Source organism: Pezoporus occidentalis, unplaced genomic scaffold, assembly GCF_034315485.1.
Source record: "Pezoporus occidentalis ecotype Australia unplaced genomic scaffold, CSIRO_AGI_Poc_V1 ctg8, whole genome shotgun sequence".
NCBI classification, from domain to species: Eukaryota; Metazoa; Chordata; class Aves; order Psittaciformes; family Psittacidae; genus Pezoporus; species Pezoporus occidentalis.
In genome coordinates this window covers 8478945-8500731 of record NW_026916158.1, presented here as the reverse complement: position 1 = coordinate 8500731, position 21787 = coordinate 8478945, and the positions used below count along the sequence as shown (strand labels likewise).

Here is a 21787-nt window from a genome sequence, read left to right as displayed (position 1 = left end):
GCCTCTAGGTGCTGCTGTAATACTAATAATACTAATACTCATAATTCTGCTAGTGGCAAATTTAGCCCAACATCTTAGGCTTAAATAAATTATATGGAAAAATGGTTATAAACCAGTCTTCATCTTCCTTCAAATTCTGCAGGCCATTTTGCATCTACAAAACTGAATTCGTGGACTGATATGCATCTTAATGTATTGTATCTTGGGAATGTTTTCTCTATGAATCTCACACAAAATCTGCAGCATGACTTGTGGATAAAAAAGCTACAGGAAAAAAATGCCTGGAGCTGTACCACTTACCTCCCTCCTCCTTCACATGCACACATGCTCAACTGCCTTTTTTTTCCCCCCTTTTGTTTTATCAGTATGGTGCTAAATTACCAAGTTTGAAATTTCTTCAGCAAATAAGGGATGCATGCCAGAACAGAAGTGCCCCAAGGGATCTGAGTCTTAGGGGAAAAAGCCCTTAATCTCCAAGTTTATAGGTAGCAGCACTTTCTTTGAAATTGGAAAATGTTCAACTCATTTAGGAAAGAAATCTGCCACAAGGATATGCTGATGTTCACAGCTATTTCATTAATAACGCATTGTGATCAATGGGTTATAGGACAGGTTTATATTGACACCTGTATCAAATACATTTTGCCCCCTGCCCTAGAGATTTTCCCAGTGAGTAAAACTTCCTTGTTGTGCAAAATCTCTTTAGTGTAAAGCAGGTAGCTCTCAGAGTAAGAATTTTCAAACTTAATCAGGAACCTTTACCCATGTGTGACTAATTTATGTGGAGCAGCACTTCAAATATATGTCCAGGTGTGCTGCTGTGCGCACCCAGGGCTAGTTAAGCATTTACTGGTTGAGACCCTGGTTTGCACACCCAGGGTGGGTGCACACATGTTGCTCTGCCCACTGATGGTGGGGAATCTGACCCACTTACATGTCACCTATGGTCCGAATACTTTATGATTTAATCCCAGGGAGATTACCAGAGTACAGGATAAGGACCAACCATGCGTGTTCCTCCACCAACTGCATAAATTAGCATTCCTGAATTCCAGTCCTCAGATTTATCTACCAAGCATGACTCAAACTGTTGACAGGGATTTTAACCTACTTAGAGTTTCTTAACAAGCCCATAACAAACAAAAATACCTCTCTTCTACCCACATGTAAATAATACCTAATGCTAGGGTTTGGCAGGGCAGTGATGTTTCTGAGGCAGTGTGGATCCTTACCTTCGCTTTAGCAGGGTATCTCTCCACTCATAGGCAAGTGCCTTGCAATAGGAGGAGGATTAATTGTTGCTATTAGAGCCCTTGTTTTCCTCTGCAACCTTCTCCTCCTAGGGATGATGAGTTAATTCAGCTGGAACAATGTTAGTTCATCAAGGTTTGTGGTTTATCTGAAAATCGGATTGCAGTAATTTCATATGCCAGCTGACTTAATGCCTGTTTAGTTCAAGTTTTAGACAACTCTGGTCGATGATCACAATGGGTCTAATACAAAACATAGATGGAATGAAACTATAACATTGACACTTTCAGGCAGGTTTTTCTTCTCCTGTTGGCTGTCTGCATGTAGGATGTGTATCCGCCTTTTCTGAACCTCCCCTAGAACCATCCACACATGTACATTTAAAAGCAAATGCAAACCTGAAAATTTTAAAATGAGTGTTTGACTTTTTATTGGGTGATAAATTGCTTCTTACTCTTATAAAGTCCGCAGGTGTTTACGTCCACTCCTGTACGCCTAGTTAAAACTTTGGCTACAATAGGAATGCTTTGAAAATAGCCAGTCACTCTTAAAATTGATTATTAAAATAGAATTACCTGTTATGCATCACATTAATCTGTGTAGTGTAAAGTTCTGTTGCTTAACCCTTCCAACCCCTTTTGGCCTGGCATTTTCCTTGCTTTGGTATTTTCTTTTCTGTACTCTTGGTTTGCAGGTTCTGTTGTCACATTCTGGGTAGTGCCAAGACTCAAATGGTGCCCCAGGTCTTGCTGCCACAAACCCTTCCTGCGGGCTTTCCCTGACCCCAGCAGGGGTTCTGGGGCTGGAAAAAGTCTTCCAAAGCAGGCCCTCAGACTTCAGCAAATGAGAAGGCTTAAAAATTAAAAATTTGGAAGAAGTGAAGAGTTAATGGGTCCCTGTTGAATTCTCAGGCATGTACATACAAAGGAAGTCTGCAAAATCCTTTACTGTGCTTCCCACCTCCTAGGTATGGTGCCTTCTCAGGGACTGTTTTTTAGAGTTCTTCCATTTTTAGAGCAGCTTCTGCAAAAGGTTGTTTTTCTGGGCAGAAAAGCAGCAGCTACATCAGGTGGGATCCTCTGACCACCCCACCTCACTCTGCAGGGTACCACTGGTTGATCTCTGAATGAGAAAACTGTGGGGAGCATGAGCGGATACAAACCTGATACAGATTTATTCAGTTGTATTTCAGCAATGATGAATGAAAGAGAATGAAAATCCCAAATCAGTCTTTTTTTTGGTTATGTTGGTAGGTTTTAGAGGGCCATGCTCAATGTCTTTGAGTGGTTAAGAGAGAAGAGCCCTTCCAGGCTGCCCTGCAGATGGTGGGAGATGCAGAATAAGGGCTTCACCAGTGGAGTTTCCCAGATTATCCAGAATTTTGGCTTTCTTTCAAACGTGAGAAAGGTAAAGCACAGGAAAACACACAGCTTCTGGGTGGACAAGAAACCAGCACCTACATCAGTCAGCCGCTGCCTTAAATTGCACTGTCTCTAGTAGGTGTTGAAACAAGCTAGCTAACACGGGTTTCTAACCCAACTTTTAACTTAGCACACACTTGTGCCAAACTCATGTGGCAAGGACTGTCTCGCCCTGTGGGTGCAGTAACCGTGATCACAAGAAAGGCCCGGGCTGGATTTGTAGGCTTCCAGGCTCTTCTGTAATGGAAGTAATGAACACTACGAAGGAAACCAGCAAACGGTCCTTCAGCATCCAGCGCCAGAGCACACTCCTTGGCAGGGAAACCTGGGGGAAGATTTGGAGGAGGAAACTGAGGTTTTCTCCTGTTGGAAGGAGTGTGTTCACAGTTGGGGGTGGACAAGCACCACTGCATCCCTCAGGAACAAATTTGGGGATTGGCTGTGAGGGACATGGTTTATTTGCAGTAAAGCGTTATAACCTCTCTTCCTGCTGAGAGGAAGAGCGTTCTCTACAGGGTTTCCAAGCTTTGCTTTTCAAGACATGAGCAAAGTCATCCAGGCAGCTGGATACCAGTCGCTGACCCATTTTTGCACCTTCCTTATAGATGGGGAAGCTGAGTCAGCTGTGATTTTCCTTCTGCTGGTATGCAATAATGACCGAGGTACACAAAAATTCAGGCTTGAACCCCAGCAGCATGGCTTGGTGCTTGCCAGGATACTTCTTCCCACCAGGCAGCCTCTGCTCAGAAGTTTTCTCTCATCAGTCAGCCATGATGGTGCCCATACCTTCAGAGAGACACTCGCATGTGGGTGCTTGCTCTGGTGCTTGGCACACCACCAGGCTTGCATGCATGAGAGCTGGGCAGGACATGAGGGCAATGGGTCTGCTGGGATAATGGATACACCAGGATAATGGGGGATGAGAAAGCAGGTCTGGGCTGTCAAATTCAGATTGGGGTAAGAAGGAATGTGCTGGTTTAGAGCACAGATTTTAACAGGAGAGAAAAAGTGGAGTCCTTCTGCTCAGTACATGAGTAATGGTTTGGCTTCTGCCAGTAGCAGCATCACAGTTGCTCCAGACCGTAAGAGAGGATGCAGGCAGGCAGCAGCACTCACGGGGACAGCTTCACCCACACCCAGGCCCTACCAGTGCTGGGGCACCACTTGCACGTGCCTGCAGTGCATCTGCTCTGCACAAGCACTGTGCATTCGCTGTATGTATTTATTTATCCCAGCAATAAAGCACTGTGCCAGCGGGGGTTCATGCAGCCGTAGGAGGAAAGCAGACCTAAACATCTGCTGCCCCTGTGCAGGGCTGGGGACTGCCTGTGCTCTGCAGTTCCCCCAGCAGAGCGCTTTTCCCACAGGAGTCACAGAGGTCCTCCAACTTTTTTATCACCTGCACATGCAACACTAACTTTTTTTTGCAATGCTTATGGGATCGTTTATTTTGATTCCCTGAAGGCAGTCACTGTTTTCAGCAGGGGGTGTGTGGTTTTTTGAACACTCCTTATTTCAGACTGGTAAATGCCCCTGGCTATAGGCAGGGGACAGCTCGGATGGGTGTCCTTGCTTGCAGCTGAAGGATTTGGGCTTTGCACCCTGCAGCTGCTGAAAGGGGACCCTCTCCACCAGCAGAGTAAGTCCCAGGGGTCCCCAGAGCTGTGCACTGCCCTGGGGAAGGGGGTGCTGGGTGAAACAGAGCACTGATCCCTCCACACCCCACAGCCTGGCTGGGGAGAGGAAACCCACCCTCCAGCAGCGCCGGCAAAACCAGCCTGACCCGAGCAAATGAAAATAATCAAAAGTAATTAGAAGCGTGCTGGACTGCTCCTCGGAGATCTGTGTGAGAGAATAAACATGCCGGAGCCCTCCGAGCCACTGCAAAGGCCCATGTCTGAGCTGTTAGGTGCCCTGACCTTGTCCACATAAAGACGTGATTTATGAAGTGCAGGGCACAGCAGCAGGGCTTCTGTCTTCTCCAGAAGAACCAAATTACTGAGGTGGAGATTAACATGCTTTCAGTTGGGCCCATTTCCAGACCAAGGGAAATTTTTTATTTACATTTTTTACCTTTAATTTTTATCTCCTCTCCCGTACTCAAAACCTGCCGTTTGGCCAGGAAGGATAAGCCCAGCAGCGTGTGAGGGCAGGATGGGTGGCTGGGACAGGGCACCAGCACAGGGAGCCGTGACAGCACTGCAGTGCTCACCAAGGCTCCTTTACGCAAGGACTGGAAGAGGTCCAGCTCGTCCCCTTAAACAAGCAGCAGCACTTACAGTTTTGCTTGATTCTACTATTTATTTTTAAATTGCTATCCAAGCGCAGGGTGGGAGGAATTAGCAAGAAATTGTGTTGCCTTTCCTGCTTGTTGCCCTTTACCAGGTCTGTCCTGGAGCGCCTGGATATGTTGGAGGGCTGTTGTTTTCTACGTGTTTGTTTTGCTTTGCTTTTCCTTTCTCCGTTCCTGCACAATACACTTGCCCAGTGTTTTAAACGCTCACTTCAGTGTCAGTCAGGATGCTCAATACTGTGTTTAGTCACCTTGAGAAATATAACATTAAATCCCACTTAAAAATGCGGTTATGAGGTGGCTTGCTCTATAAATGTAAGGATAATATAAAGCCTGATATGAACATTTCTGGTATTTTAAAAAATCACCAGCGACTTGTCTGATTTTTCACCATGGTCCTCTGCAGCGTTTGTCCACAGGAAGCCCATTAAAAGTGGACAGTGCAGTTATTTCATCTGGCTTTGGCTGAGCTGCTTTGCTTTGCTTTAATGATGTGCTGGAATGCACGATGCCCATAGGGTCTCCATTATGAGAACTTTTACTTCTGGGACGACCATGAAGTTTAAGGCTTAAAAGAGGCATCAGTTTACAGCCTGGTGGGAATTACTAGCAGACTCGAGTACTAACTCCTTACTGCCGCCACTAATATAGCGACTTATTTTAAATAAACAATTGCAAAAGGGACCCTGTGGAAATATTTGGGCCTTTTGAAGCCCCTACCAAACCCTCCAAGGGGAGAGAGAAAAGGCTACAGATATGGTTAAAAGTTTCTTGCTTGAAAGAAGGAAAATATATGTAAATACGCGGAGCTCTAACGTCCCCTTACACGACCGGCGGCGAGACGACGCTCGCCCCCCACGCCTCCCGAGCTGCCCTGCCACGAACCCTCTGGTTCGGGGGCATGTGCCTTCCTCCTCCTTCCCGAACCCCGCTCCCCTCCGCCCGGCTGAGTACAACCGAGCCGCCGGAACCCGTGCGTGAAGGCGAATTCCCGTCGGCGAGCGCCACCTAGCGGCTGCGGAACGCGCCGTAGCGGGGGGGAGTCCCGGTGCCGACCGGCCCCGCTTCACCGGTACCGGGAGGCCCTTTTGTTTATCCACCGGCGTTTCCTCCTTTTGTGGCAAAGCTAGGAGGGGGAAGGAGGGGAGGGGGGGGGCTCCTGCTCCTATCGGGGGCTCTGATCAGGCATATGGGCTCGAGCAATCAGTTTCCCAGATTACTTGTATTTAATACACAATGCATCATAAAACAAATCCCTCATCCTGACAGGAAGAAAATAGAACAGCTCATAGCTCGAGCCGGTCCAATTTATGGCTAAATTAAAAAAAAAAAAAAAAAAAAAAAAAAAAAGAAGAAAAAAAGAAAAGAGAGAGGAAAAAAAGCTCCCAGAATGGGCGGGCAGGAAATCACTGGTCCGGCAAACCGGGCGGTTCTCAGGCCCGGGCGCTACGGGAATCTCCCACCAGGTTTTTCGAGGTTATTGACAAAGGATTTTTTTTTCCTGTCCTACCTACCACCATTGCGTGCGGGGTTCCCCCCCCTCTCCCTCCCCGCCTCGAACAATAGCTATTATCTGAAATAACAGTTCAATGTCACAGATAACAGGCCGCTGAGACGAATTAATCATCATCTCTTGTCACCCGGCTTCTCGCCCTCCCCCTGCCCTCCTTTCTCGTCCCCCTCCGCGGCCCCCCGGGAAAGAAAAATTGACTTTTAGTCTGAGAAATAGATCTGCACTTAAAAAAAAAAAAAAAAAATAAAGTGGGGGCAAAAAAAGTGGGTGGCACTTCTGCACGGTGCAATAAAACTCGCGGTTCAGCCCTCTTTTTTTTCCCCTACTCTCCTCCCCAGAATACACATCTATACGTGTTTCTGGCCGTTGTTGAGCCGGCCGGTCGCGGCTTTCCATCGCGGTGGGATGCGGGGCCGGTTTGGAGGAGCCCTGGAACCCCGCGAGCAGGAGCGGGCCCGGCCACCGTCGTGGCCCCCGCCGGCAGGTAGAGCCCAGCCTCCCGCCGGCACCATTCATGGGATTCGTTACCAAATAAATACAAGGCGGGGGGGGTGGTGTAAAAATAATAACAATCGTTTGGGAAGCGGCCGCAAACGGGTGGTTCTGCTGCCCTAACCGAGGTTGCCGGGCACACAACCACCCAAAAAACACAAGAGGTTGCATTTCATTTAAAATTATTATTAATAAGCGCAGTGGCGGCGATGAAGAAAATAACTGGGATAATAAGCCGGGCTCGCCGGCTGCCGGAGCGCCGGGAGAAGCCGTCGGGGCGAACGCAGCACGGCTCCCGCTCGCCGCAGTTCAGCTGCGGGGCCGCCGCGACGGCGCGAGCGGCTGCAGGGAGCGGGGGGCGAGCGGCGAGGGCGCGAGGCACCGCGTCCCGCCGTGGAGCCCCTGCCAGCCCCAGGAGGGAGATGCGGGCGGGGCAAAGCCGGCTGCCGGTGTCCCCCCCCGGCGGGGCCGCTCCTCCGCGACCTGGCGGTGACCCCCGGCCGCGGGGCCGCTGTCGCTTTAAGCGCGCCGGGAGCGCCGCCGCCGCCCGGGACGGAGGAAAGGAGGGGGGGATGGCCGCCGACGCGGCTGGGGCTGCCCCGCTTTAAAGAGACAGTGCCCGAAAGGGGAGCGGTGGGCTGGCAGGACCCGACGGGGTGGGCGGGGAGGGGGGGCGGGCAGGGCCGCGCCGGGCCGGGCGCTGCCCGGGGGTGCGGCGGCGAAGAAGCGCCGCGGGCAGGCGACGGGCGTGGGGAGGGAGAGAGCCGCCCGCCCACCACACACACACGCACACACACACACACACACACACTTTTCTCCCATCCCCGGCGGAGAAGTGAAAGAAGTTTGTTTTGCTGAACGGTGTGCGGTGGGGTTTTTGTTGTTGTTGTTTTCTCCTTTTTTTTTTCATTTTCCCCTCTTGAAAGGGTTGTGTGGGTTTTGGTGCTTTGGTTTTGTTCTTTTTTTTTTTCCCCTTTCCTTCCCCCTCTCGATAACTTTCTTTGCATACACACACACACCCCACGCCAGCCGATAAGACCAGCAGGGGCCGAAAGGGGAAGGTGATGGCGAGCCGGCAGGAACCCGCCGAGCCCTGCCGCCGCTGAGCCCTCCTGGGCTGGCAAGTTCCCCCTCGCCGGCACGGGCCCCAGCCGCCCCGCGACTAATGGTGGAGCGCACCGCGACCGCGCAGCACCCACCGCAACCCCAGACCCCGACGGCCGCGGCCTCCGCCCGCGTTTGACGCCAAGATGTTGCTTCCAGCTGCCTGAAGGATATTTTTCTCTCTCCCCCCTTCCTCCTTGCCCTCGCGGGCTCCCGGCGACACAAGGTAAGAGCGGCGGCGGCGGCGCTGCCCACGGCCCCGCGGGACGGAGCCGCGTTGCCCCGTCTGTGCCCGCCGCTCCGCCGGCCCCGGGCTGACCCTCCTCCGCCGCCCCGGTGTTGAGTGCTGAGTCGTCTTCCACCGAAGCAGAGTGGGGATTGCTTTGAAAGGGAAAATGAAATGCCCCCTCTTCCAAAAATATATCATCTGGGCAGCGTGCGCGCCCGCGGGGGATGGAGCTCGCCCTGCGCAGCCGCTGGGCCCCGCGCAGCGCGGCCTCGTTTTTGGAGTGGTGGGGTTCGGCGTTAGGCTTTTCCCCTTTTTTTGTGGGGGGGAAGGCTGCTAGAGAAGAGAACCCAGGCAATGCCCGGCGGGCCTGATCCCGGCTCCGGGGGGGGGTGGTGACCCGGTCAGCGGCCTCCATACCGGGGCTGCCCCCGGCACCCCCCTGGGGAGGGCACCCCTCCGTGGGGTTCGTTTAATTAATGAATGTGCGCTGGCTTAGGCTGCATTGTCAGCTCCTGATAGGAAACTTCCGTGGGTTTTCATTAACCCAGTGACACACCGTGCCGGTGTTCCCGTCCGCTCGGCGCGGAAGGCAAAAGTGCTTTGGGGCTGGACGGGGATCCGGACACTTCTCACAGGGAAACAACCTCCTTCTCCCTTTGCTTTTCCTCTGGGGCATGTGTTTTGAAGTGTTTGTTTTGTTTTGTTTTGTTTTTCCTAATAAACCCTGGTAGTTTGCTGCCGGTGCCCAGCCGGAGAAGTTACAAATGTAGCAGTGAGTTTCCTGGGATGCTGGGGAAAGTTTAGGATAGGCCAGTGGTAAAGCTTGCAAATAAGTAATGTTATTCAGTTGTATGTAACGATTAGTAACTTGTCATAATATTAGAATAGAACATCCTCTTTAGCTTGTCCACAAGCAGTCTCATTAGATTTGTTTATTGTCTGCATAATTGGAACCATTTATTGGTATGTATTGAATCCTGCGATGTTTTGCATGAGTGTTTACATTGTTTTTTATTTATTTTCTTTAGTTTGGCGTAAGGACTTCTATTATTTGCTTCAGTTAAGGGGAGGGATTTAAGTGTTGCACAAAATGGGCTGTTTGGGAAGCATAATACTAAAACAAGATAAATAACTCTGCTTTTCCAATAAAGTTTGATTCAGAACAACAAATATGAAGACTAAATGGTACTGCAAGCAATGTAAATCCTGAAACAAAACAGAAACTTCTAATGGAGCGAACATCACCTGTTTTAATATTTTTTGTTATATTCCTTGACGAAGTCATATTTAATTAAAATCAGAATTTTAAATACAGTCAGTGATGAATGCAGGGAAAATCAGATCGCTTTTAAAGTAACAGTATTTCTTAGTGATAATTAGTCAACATCTCGATTAAGTTTAAACACTTCTTAAGACATTTTTCAGTGCATTTATTGTCTTTTTATTATTGTGTATATATTCTGACTGTCCAAAAAAAAAAAAAGGAAAAAGGTCTCACCAGAGCAGCATATTTCTGAATAAACATGCCATTATTATTATTATTATTAATTATTATTATTATTACTGTTGTTATTATTAGCCATTTGTTTATCTGGAAACCTGTGATTTATCTTTTGACTAGTATGGCACAACAGTGACAGAAAGATTTACTCTTTCATATTCTTCCTTTTAGATCTTGGATGAGTTTTGCAATGTGAAGTTCTGCATAGATGCCAGTCAACCAGATGTAGGAAACTGGCTCAAATATATCAAGTTTGCTGGATGCTACAATCAGCACAACCTTGTTGCATGTCAGATAAGTGACCAGGTATGTAGTGTTACCTTTCTGGACTTATTTTTTTTAAGGAACTTTAGGGTGTCAATATTAGAAAAATAAAAGAAAAAAGCAGCAGCAATTCACAAGAGATTTTGGCCCTTTTGCTGTTATAGCATAAGATAAGGCACAGATGTGAAATGCAGAATGGAATAATTTTGCTTATGGGCTATAGTTAATCTGATTTTTTTATTTTTCCATATTTTTTGCGCTTTTTTTTTTTTTTTATTGCTGTACCTGATAAAAACTGGGAGTGCTTTCTTGGGAATACAAAGCCAGTATTTGCTGATTTTGAATTAGAAGCATTTTCTGGCTCCTGGTCCAGTCTAATGTAATAGTCCAGTTGGACTGTTACGTTAAATCATTCAGTTTGTCAGAATCTGTAATGTGAAATAAATGGAAAGAGTGGAGGGGAAGATACAAAACTGATAATGTTGCCAATGTAGTTGCATGTTTGGGGCTTCGGATTTGAATGCACATGTGCATGAGTATTATTACGCTTTCCCATACACTTTGCTGGAACTAGTAATAGCAGGATCCTCAGCGTTTTTTCTTTTCATTTGTTACACTTAAATCCACTCTTTGTTCAGCTGAAATGTTTTTATCCTTGTATGTTGGAAAAAAGGCTGGGATAGGCAGAGGAAGGATGCAGTGAAGCATTTTGTTTTCAATTATGCTGATGAGTTATTAGGTGTTTCTTGAATCAAGGTTTGCTTTAGTCTGTGGATAATGCATGCCATTATGAAATATTTTAATGAGTATAGTTAGGTTAAGAAAGCTAAACTCGTTTAAAATAAAATATCTAAAATAGCAAAGCAACAACTGATTGTGAATTCTTGTTTCCAATCTAAAGTTTGCTACCTGCAGCATAGGATTTAATTCATTTAGTCAGTGTTTCATTTTCCACCCCTTAATTAACTGCATCAGGTGAATGCTAAAGATTATCTTTAGCTGATTTAATAGCCTTGACAGTATTGAAATAAGAAGCACGATCAGTCACAAAGCTTCAATTAAAAATCATTCTTTCTAATCAAATTCTTTACGTATAGGAAATGAATGTGAGACAGTCTGCTATTTTCAGCACAGCATTATGTGTTTCACTCATGTGAGATAGCTGATTAAAACTGGTTTAAAAAACTTTTTCAGAACCTATGAGAAAAGGGGACTTTTTAATTTTCAACTTTTATAGCTCAGTCCTGAGCACACGTAACACAGAATGAGGCAGCAACTGAGATGTAATTTCTTTTTTATATAGCAGTTGGTTTAGCTAAAGAAACCATAAAGATTATTAGTAAATGCAAAATACATTTTCTAAGCTGAAACATGCTTTACCCTGAAAAATGATAAATTCTCTGTGAGAAGAACATTTATGGAACAGTGGTATGAAAGCAAAACGATACAGATTAATTGAAACAGCAATTTCAAATATTCTATGTTAAATAAGAGCTGACATAGCTAGAAAAGATTAGAAGTGGAATCACGTGCACTGGTCAAAGTAACTTTGCACCAGTATTTGTGATCTGCAACTGAAAATTCATGCTAGGCTGAAACATCATCATTTACCTCTGTGATGCAGACACGCACCCGCATTTTGACGGTTTTAGAAGGAAAGTTACGGCACTTTTGACTCTCCTTTTTTAGTGTTTACATTTCTGACATTTGGTAGTGGTGGCTGTACTGCTGCCAATGATTTCTTTCATTCACTGGAGACTTGTTATTTATTTTGCACAGTATCATACTGTTCATAATTCCATATTTTTATAGCTTATTGTTGCTGAGATTTGCAAATTAAGAATTTGTTGTCCTTCAAGTAGCATGTTGTGAGCTGAATGCTGTCAGCAAGAGATTGTTGTTCCTATGGCCCTCTGGAAACACTGCACATTTACCCACAAAATTGTACGTGTACTCCAACATTTTATGACCAGAGCCTAAAAAGTTAATGCTAAAAATGTGCTCTCGAATCTTAAAGTGAAAAAGCCTTTTTAACAGCTCCTCCTTCTGCTTTCTTCTGGCACAAGCTCACCAGAGGTAATATAAAATATAATAGGAAGGCAAACTGGGAAATGGACATTACATGGCCAAATGTGTGCATGTACAAGGAATGACAAATGCAAGTCAGAACTGAGTGTGCATGTCTGCCTGTGTATAGATTGCGTGTGGCTGCCTTTGGATCACTCTGCCTCTGTAGCTCCTAGAAAGAAAGGGGGAAAAGGGGATTAAAAAAAAAGAGAGAGGGGTGGGGTGGGAAAGGAGGAAAAACCCCCCAGTGTGAAGCCTGAGGACAAGTATCAGTGGTTGCAGTTAGAGTTGGAGGGCAGAAGCGGTGCAGCCCAGCGGGGACAGGAAAGCCCAGTTCAGCTGGAGCTGCAGCCAAGTGCTGGGTGCAGGGATGCACTCAGGCAGGGGGAACCCTGGTTATTTCTCCCTAGTTCCCCAGGAGGACGAAGTGCCTCCACAAGGCCCAGTCATGCTGGGAGCATCCCTGCTGTGGGAGATGCTGCTCGCTCCTGAGGCACAGACACTCGATCAGCAGTAATTGTTCACCTCTGATTGCTTCAACTCATCTGTAAAATTCAGGCAAACATTGGGCTGTACCTGAAAAGGTAAAAGATCCTGCCAGTGCTCTCAGCCTTATGCTGCCCACAAGCTTATGCTACTAAATTCAAGCTTGACTGACAGACAGGTATGATTCCCAGCCTGCTTGAGGCAGGATTTAGATGAATCTCAGCATGATGTGTAATCTAGTCGCTCTGCTAAGCTCTACCTTCTGTATTTAACAAAAAGAGTGAAAGAAAAACATTTTTTGTTGTTTTCTCTATTAGAGTTTTTTCAGAGACATACCACCCCACCCCCTGACTCACGGTTGAGGTTAGGTTTCATCACTTAGGATCAACTTTACAAAAGGCCTGGGCTCTTTCTTATGACTGTATAAATGAGCTTTGCTAAGATGAACAGCTCGATAATGGTGGGATGCAGTCAAAACATGCATGCTGGATGCAACTCATGTTTCATTTGATTGGAGGTGGAGTAGGGTTTAAAAGGTGCATTTTTTTGATTTTTTTTTTATTTTTTTGATTTCAGACAAGATTGATCTAGGATATCTTTTTGCTGTCTTCCTATTACTTACTGTCATACTCAGTCTAACCTGAACATATATAATTTAAGATGCATTTGAATTAATAAAATTCCACAAACAGGGCACGTTATTTATTTCCTTTCCCCAAAGAGAGTACAGCGTGTGCAGAGCTGCAGAGAGTCTTGTCACTGCTACTGCCCTGGAGTGCATTTTTTCAGCTCAGAGTCAGTTGGGATTCAGTACCAGTTTCTGCTAACTTGGATGGCTCCCCGCTGTTATCATTAAACATCTATTAGTTCAATTTTTTAATGACTTCAGAATGATAAGCCCTGTTAGGCTTTCTGGCAGCACTGTCATCCCAGAAAAAGCATTATTTTAAAATATATATGTTAATGAAAGTACAGTTGCAACTACAGCTGTGACTATAGCAATGGCATGTCAGAGTCTGTCACATGTTCTGGGCTTTCTTTCAGGCTGGGATCATGGTCACCTTGAAGCTATAAAAATAAGTATTTTTTTTCTTTTAAGAAACATAGCTGGTAGCAGTTGAAGTTAAAACTCCTGGATATTGTTTTTATCTGGCTTATTGCTTGCAGAGCTCTAACAGTGATACAGCCACATAACACTGTGAAACTGCTCTGAGCTTCCAGTTCTCTTTCCCCTCAACAAAGCAGCTCGTGAAGATTCCCTTTGGTTTATCCGTGGAAAACTCAAAGTGGGTCAAGATCAGTTTCCTGAGGTTTTGGTTTGCTGAATGTGCTGAGATAGATTTTTTGGTTTTTTTGTGTGTGTTTTCTTTCATTTCTTTATACTCAAGTACATGCCAATACAGTGGGAGAAAAACCAGTAGTACTACACTCTTTAACAACATGCCCGATGTCAGTGATATAAACTTACACGGGTGAACCTCCTGCTGTAAGTTTCACCAGATCTGATCACATCTTACACGTTTTACAAACTTTTTTAATCTGCAGACACAGCTTCATGTTTCAGATTTTACTGCCACTGCCCCCACTCTGCGGCAGGCAGCTCTCAGGCAGAAAACGGCAGAGGCTCCTGCAGCAGCCCTGGACACACAGCCACCTGCACAAGTTGTGTATTTAAGGAATAGTTTTGAGGCTTTGTTGTCAGAGAGTGAAATTAAGGTTTTGCCTGTTGCAGGTCAGGAGGGCACATGCATGCTGAGCCCATACGGGGCCCTATTCTGCCATGATTATTTCTATGATTTATTAGTTTATTAAGCAAATAAAGCTTAATCCAGCTCCCACTGAATGTCTGTCTCCAGTGGAGCAGGGTCGCGTTAGTTTAGGGCCAGTGGAACAAGGAGCTCATCGGTGGTGACTTTCCACTTAACTGCAGTTAGGGCTGAGGCTGTGGGTAAAACTCCTGCCTGGTTTTTACATCTGCCTGTGTTATCTGGAGCTAAATGCACCAGTGGTGTTATTGCTCTCAGTGTTGGCCTGTCCTGACATGACCTAAAATGAATTGTTTAGAACCAAAACCAGCAACTTCTTGTTGCCATTTCTGCAAAATAATAAGTTTTTTACTGACGATCCTGTTCAATGAATGCAGTAAGGCATGTTGTCACTAAGCAAAAATGCCTTTTTTTTTGTGCTGAGAGCTGTCAAATCACACTCGTATGCTTGTCAGAAACAGTATAGAGGATTATAGTTGTCCACAGAGCCAGGACAAGACTACAACTCACTGGACAGTTTGCGTGATTGATGAATGAAGGTGGGATGTTGGAAGACAGCTGCATGGTGAAGTCACGAGAATGGGTGGACACACAGAAGTTATGGTCTGGTGTTGGTTGCCAGCAGCTCCCAGGCAGGAGATTTTGAGGGGCTGGAGCAGTTCGGCTGGATGTGACAGTCTCTCACCCAGTCCTGTGCCTTTCAGGAAGGCTAAAATTCACCTGCGAAGGAAGAAGACAAGTATCACTGGGGAGGTGGCCTACAGCCCCTGAGATACCAAAGAGGATGCCCTGTGGAAGGACATTCTGCTTCTCCCTCCTGTTTTGGAGGAGCGGGTAGCACCTTTTGCCTCAGAAGGTGGCAAAATGAGGATTTCTGATGCCATTTCAGGAGAGTGTCCTTGCTCCAGCTTGATCTGCTTTGGCAGTTTCGGTGCATTTTGGAATCAAGGAAGGAAAGGGTTTGCAGTCCTGGTACTGAGGCACTGTGGTGCTCCCTCACCATTTCGGTAGGGTGAATGGAAGGGTCCTCCCCTCCCTGTTGGGCTCCCACCCATGTCCCCGCAGCCGCTTGCACGCAGGCACTTGCTAAGTTTTGCCTGTGGATTTTTGCTGAAGTTTTCTTTGGGCCTGGTACAGCGCTCAGAAGGACATTAGCCCTTGAAAAAACTCCAGTTAGTTTCAATTTATCATTTGCCTGAGTATGGCAAGAAGAACCTGGCTCAGGTTTCATCACACAGTTCTACAGCTGCAGAAGTTGTTCTGCTAAAATTGAAGAACTGGAACTAAAATTGAAGCTTCACCATTTGGATCTTTTTCTTTCTTCTTTTTCCCCTCAACTGCTTAATTATGGCTCGTTATGAGGTTATGCATCCGTTTGTCCTTCTCATTTTACTGGCAAGCATAAATCCTGATTTTGATCATGCTCCTTGCTTATTGGTTTTGGACATTTGCTTTGTTTTCCTTTTGAGGCAAGTTCCATTCTTGCTCCAGAGCAATGTGGAGGTGAATGCCAGTTGGCAGTATGCACGCCGCCTCTCTGGGCGCTTGCTTTTCAGCCCCAGCTTGGGGAATGATCCTCTTGACTGCACTGAAGCCTCCAAAGGTGTCTGGGAGACGGGGCTGGTGTCTTACTCAGGGTAAGCATACCCATGGCTTGTGGCAGAAGCTGGGAGCCTGTTGGATGCTGGGTGTTGGTGCAGGAGTAGCAGCATCACACCAGTGGGCTTCACCAGGCTTTCATCGGGGTGCGCTCCACCTTTGGGGTCTTCTGTACCTTTCTACCATTCCATGCAGGGTGGGTTCTTCACTTGGTCCTCCTGCTTACATCAGTGGGGTGCAGGACAAAGCCGCTCAGTGCCTTCCCCTGAGGTGCTAGCTGTAGGCTTAATACATGGCCTGGAGGGTTAAAGTACAAAAAACACTGATTCCAAGCAGCATCTCTCACCTGTCTGAAAGTGCCAGGCAGCACTGGGGTGTGTGGAATGTTTTTTGAAGTTCATGCATACACAGGAATAAAGGTTTTGGTTGAAGGCAACAGAATACAGCTCCTTTTGGGGCTGAGCGTGACAGATGCTTGAGTAGCAGCTAGTGCCTTTGCTTATTCTCATCAGATGAAGTGTCACTTTTTCCCCCCACACCAGCAGCTCCCCCTTCCTGGGTGCTGGAGCGCACACTGGAGGGGAGTGAAAGGGGGGTTCAGAGCCGTGCAGGTCTGGCTGGGGCACATGGGATGGTCGGGGTACTTCAGAGTGTGCGGATGGCGTCAGCCAAGTGCGCAGCCCTGGGCCGAGCTCGCGGGGAGTGCGTTTTCGCTATTATTTCAATTATTACAACTTCCTGAATAGGTTGAAGGTCGTTCATAATTCACGCTTCTGTCATCTTTACACATGCCAAATGCAGTCTATTAAGCATAAATAAAATTTCAAGTGCCTGACCAGGAAAAGTAAACTGGGATTCATAACAATGAGGCCTTATTCATCCATTTTAAAGTAAATTGTGTGTGTTCCTTTCTTTTCTCCCCTCCCCTTTCCCTTTACAGCTTTGCAGTTTGGGAGCTTTTATTTCTGCTCGGTAGCATAAATATATGACCTGCGGTGTAGGCAGGCACAGAGGACTGATGAGTTAGGCCTCCCCCAACTTCTTTCCACCTCAGACCCCCTGAACTTTGAAAGTGTTTCCAGATCTGGATCCGATTTTGCTCTTCCTATATAAACTGCAGTCACACACCGCTGATCCCAGGGCATGTGAAATGTGCATCTGGACTTTGCTTTTATTCCCCCCCTCCTCTGGTTGTTCCTCTACTGTGCAGCAGATATTCTTATACTTCTTGAGGCAGACTGCTGTGTGCTCTCATGTCATGAGCACAGCTTAACCCAAGAAAGCCAGGTAACAAAATGGGCTTGGTTGGCTGAAGAAGTGATAGAAGAGCCAGGACTATATCCAAGAAATCTTAAAGCTTTGCGGTTGAAAAGTCCGCTTATTTTACATTAGCGTTTTCTAATACAAAAAAATATTGTCTGTGGTAGAGGTTGCTGTTGTTGCAAAACAGGGGCTGTGGGGTAATTTATGAGCTTTCCCATCTGGGGGCTTGCAGGACCCCCATACTTTCTGCCCTTGGTAGGCTGCTGCTACCTAAAAATTTGAGCAGCATGATTCATTTCAACAGTTAGCTTCTCAGTGTTTCTCAGACTGGATAATTCCAGGAAGTTTTAGGTGGGAAGAGTAAGGAAAAAGCTTTTCTTGTGAAGTAGCAAGTACAGCTTTTAAAATGAAATTAAATTTACCTGCACGGTCATTTTGGTTGAAAGTTGAATATGTCTTATTTTAGATCCACACTGGAATGCAGTCTGGTATATAAACTGTTAGTACAGATTGGGGTTTTTATACATGCAGAAATCTAAAAAACAATTTCCAATAATAATGATGAAAGTTAGTATTTTAATGATAATAATGTCAAAATGCCAGAAATCTGGAAACCTGTCACTTGGACATTGTTTTTTAGAGTGTTAGTTCTGAGGTGCAAAATAAAGAAACATCACTTAAACTAAAACATGGTGGGTTTTGGCATATTCCCTCTTGCCTCCCTGTTGAAGTGCAGAGAGGCTGGCTAGGTAGTTTCTGATGTGTAGCTTAATCATCTCTGATATTTCTGAATACCAGTGCAGAGAGAACAGTTGGCTGCAGAGTTTACACCCAGGTTAGGGATTTGTCCCACAGCTACAGGAAAGATGCTGCATCGTACTGGGGTCTCCCAAAGAGAAGTGATGTCACCCTAGCACAGCGCTTCATGAGCAAGACCCTCTTTATGCCTACGTCTGATCCACGTGCCCTCACCTTGTGACGAGAGGTGAAAAGGTCTATCAGAATACCTTTGATGGGGGAGGAAAAATACTGGAGAAGGCTTGGCTGTGGATTTTGTTTGCTTCTTGGTGTGGATGCCCTGCTGACCTGAGAAGAACAGCTGAGTTTACATGACTGTGACACAGAACCTGGGAGCACTGAGGCAAGTCCTGGGCAGAGCCATCCAGGGCAGAGCAGGAGCTTTGGCACAGTCCCTTTGAGATGGTGGAGGTCCCACCTGGGCATGTGGTGGGCCTGATCCTGCTTCCGCCCCAGGGAGGTCTGCAGAAGTCTCTCATGTGAGTGTGCAGTGCCATACACTGCTATTTTTCACCTCAAAACCAGCCAGCAACCAGGCTTATCTTCCACAGACTGGACCTCAGCTTCCCTTTCAGATGTGTAGAGGCCATCATACTTCTGGAAGAAAAAAGCCATTTTTCAGTGCATTTATCTTGATAAATGGAAAACCAAGCATCACTTAAAGCAGATATTCACTGGATGCGGCACTGACATTGTATCTGTTTGTGGGCCTTAAAAGTTGTCTTCACTTAAATGCATTTCGGCCTTTGATCAAGTGTGCATTGCCTCAACTGCATCTCCAGCATGCCGAAGCCCACACAGCAGCCCCATGTCCTTTGCACCAATGGCGGCATCAGCTCCAGAGGGAATTATGGTACCAGGGATTTGCTCAGCTGCATGAAGAGACATGTATGAGACCTTGCCATGGCTCTGTTGGCCCTTTGTACTCTCCAGAATACTCTGTGGACTTTGAAATCCCTTTGACAAGGGGTAAAAATGGCAAGTTCTAGCAGACCCAGCTGATGGTTCGACCAGGGCAGTATCGAAGAAGAAGGAGGTGCAGCCTGGCCAGATGGGGCTGCCTATAAACTCCTTCTCCTGGATTTCTGGGGAAAATTTGCCATAAGCAGGAGGTTGTGGCACAAGTACCTTGCACCTGATTTTTTTTCCCAGCATTTCTGGCTCCTGGAGAGGGGTGAGCACTGCGGCACTGGGATGAGCTGGCTCTGGCAGCCTTCACTGCTGCTCCTCTGCACATCTCCAGAGCGTTTTGTGGGACAAGGTGAAGAACAGAAAACAAATCCAAGGAAATGCATCTTTTTTTCGTTGTTTTTAGGCATTTAGCTCGTATCTGTTGGCAAAGGCCTCTTGTGCAGAAAGAAACGATTAGGTTATACGGCCACCTCCTGGAGGAGATCGGTATGTGCTCAGCTGCCGGGGCCACCCGATGGCTGGCGGTTCGTGTGCGACCGCGCAAGAAAAATACCCACGCGTCTCTCGCTACCGGTACCTACCTTGTGGCACACACACCTGTATGACTTTAAACAGTGGAGGTGATTTTCTGCCTTTCTCCCAGTGACTGAATATTGAGAGTTCAGAGTGTGAGAGCAAAACCCTTAAAAATACATTAGTCCAAGAAAAATGCAAAGGCATAATTTTTTAGCAAAGGAAACATAGCTGTCATGTGTTTTTGTTTAACAAGGCCTAAGGAAGTTACTAATACTTATTTGAGCTGCTTCATGGAGCTTTTTAGTGTTCTTCATATTTCCTGCTGAGACAGAAAACAGCCACATGGATTTTGGGAATTTCCTTTCAGCAGAGGCTTGCGGTGCCAGTGTGTGCTTGCTCTGGGTATATGGACCCAAGGGAGTATGGCCTCTTTGCCCCCACCCCACCCTGACCCACAGCTTCCTGCTTCCCTGATGGGTCCTTCCCAGAGCCCAGAGCCTGATGTCACCTGGACTGGGGGACCAGGAGCCACCAGCCAGGGTCACCACCAGCAGCTTTTGGCTGCTCATGGTGTTTCTTCATCCAGGACTGATTTTTCCTTTGATTCCTGTTTGAAGCTGAGGAATAGCCAGGCATGCTGGTTTGCCTAAGCCTCCCACCTCAAAACTTTCTGGACTGCATAGATAATTGTAACGGGGGTTGAATGCCTGTAGCTTAATCAGTAGTATCTTCTCAGATGTGCTTTAGTACCTTTTCTCTGTGCAACCAGAGTTACATCCCTTACATGGATCACTCAGAGAAGCATTTTATGGCTGCTTTGTACATGGGTTTGGTATAACTAAGCATGCAAATTGCTGGTGGTATTTGCAGTCATCACACAGCTCCTTTTACAGCAGACACTGTTGAAAGCAATTGTTCTTTTTTATCCTCAGAACCCAAAGCACCAAAAGCCTTTGGTCTGGAAAGAGCCATAGTCAAAATCAGCATCTCTCCAGCAAATGGCAGCCAGCAGCCACACCAGGACAGGGTCTGGACAAGTGTTTTTTGATCCTGTGATACTCACCAGCAATGGTTTGTGCCTCTTTGCCTATTGTGGTAATCACAACAAGATATATATAATCATTGCTTTCGATTTTTTCAGATATTCTACAGAGTGGTAGCAGATATTGAACCAGGAGAGGAGCTCTTGCTGTTCATGAAGAGTGAAGATTATTCACATGAAACAATGGCTCCGGACATTCATGGTTAGCCACTTCATATTGTCTAATCTAATAGAAATTATCATTGAAATTAAGCAAAAAATTAGGGAGATTTCTCCTCTGCTGGAATCCTTTTGAAATCTGCGATGGCTTCACTAAAGCCCAGGAGGAGAGCTGGACCACGGGTGTATTTGTCTGTCTTCTGCCCTAGTGTTTCTCTGAAAGTTGCTCAGTGAACAAATTAGTGTAATACTATCACAGCTCCTTCAGACCCTCTGAAGGGTGAGTCTGCTCTCAAAAGTGATGCTGACACTGGTATTGGAGGGCTCCTGGGTTTGTTTTCTTTTTCACTCCATCACTCCAGCCTGGTCCAACCAGGAGTGTAGCTTCACTCAGTGTTGCATTTGAATGGAACCGAATGCCGCTTCATTCGATGTTGCATTTTCACAGAATCACAGAATAGTTAGGGTTGAAAGGGACCTCTGGAGATCATCTAGTCCAGCCTCCCTGCCAAGGCAGTGTCACCTAGAGCAGGTTACAGATGAATGTGTCCAGGCAGGTTTTGAACGTCTCCAGAGAGGGAGAATCCATGCCTTCCCTGGCCAGCCTGTTCCAGTGCTCTGCCACCCTCAACATAAAGAAGTTCTTCCTCATGTTGAGGTGAAACTTCCTGTATTTTAGTTTATGGCCACTGCTGCTTGTCCTGTCACTGGGCACCACTGAAGAGGGTCTCGCACCATCCTCCCAGCATCTGCCTTTGAGATACTTATACACATTTTCTACCTGTTAATCTGGGCAGCTCTAGTTTGCACAGTTGATATTTCTCAGCATTAAGCCCCTGCAACTCCTAATGTTGTTCAGGTTTTACCTCACTTACTTGAACCTGCCTCAGAAACAGAGATTGGCAGATGTTAACAGCGTGGTAGTAAGGCTTCAAGATTGAAACCTCATCAAAACCTGATCATTCTGTGTGTATTACAAAAGGAGAACAAGAGTCCATGTCCTCATCTCTAGGCTGTGTTGCTCCTGCAGGACCTGTACAGACTCTGATTAAGGGTTATTTTTTGTCACTTAGCCAAACAACTGTTACTTTATCACCTTGAAAAGAGAAAA

At 46.4% G+C, this 21787-nt stretch overlaps 1 protein-coding gene across 8 annotated transcripts in view; it reads left to right on the top strand.

Moving 5' to 3' along the window:
- The window catches only part of MECOM (MDS1 and EVI1 complex locus), a 343256-nt gene that overhangs the window by 284651 nt on the left and 36818 nt on the right, over positions 1-21787 (top strand). For 6 of the 8 annotated variants that reach the window (XM_062603153.1, XM_062603154.1, XM_062603155.1 and 3 more), the window contains exons 3-4: positions 9976-10110; positions 20617-20719. In XM_062603153.1, coding sequence (XP_062459137.1) covers positions 9976-10110; positions 20617-20719 — 238 coding nt within the window. Of the gene's footprint in view, positions 1-7422; positions 8301-8790; positions 9267-9975; positions 10111-20616; positions 20720-21787 lie in introns of those variants that run through there. The other 2 variants (XM_062603157.1, XM_062603158.1) reach the window with 2 other exon arrangements.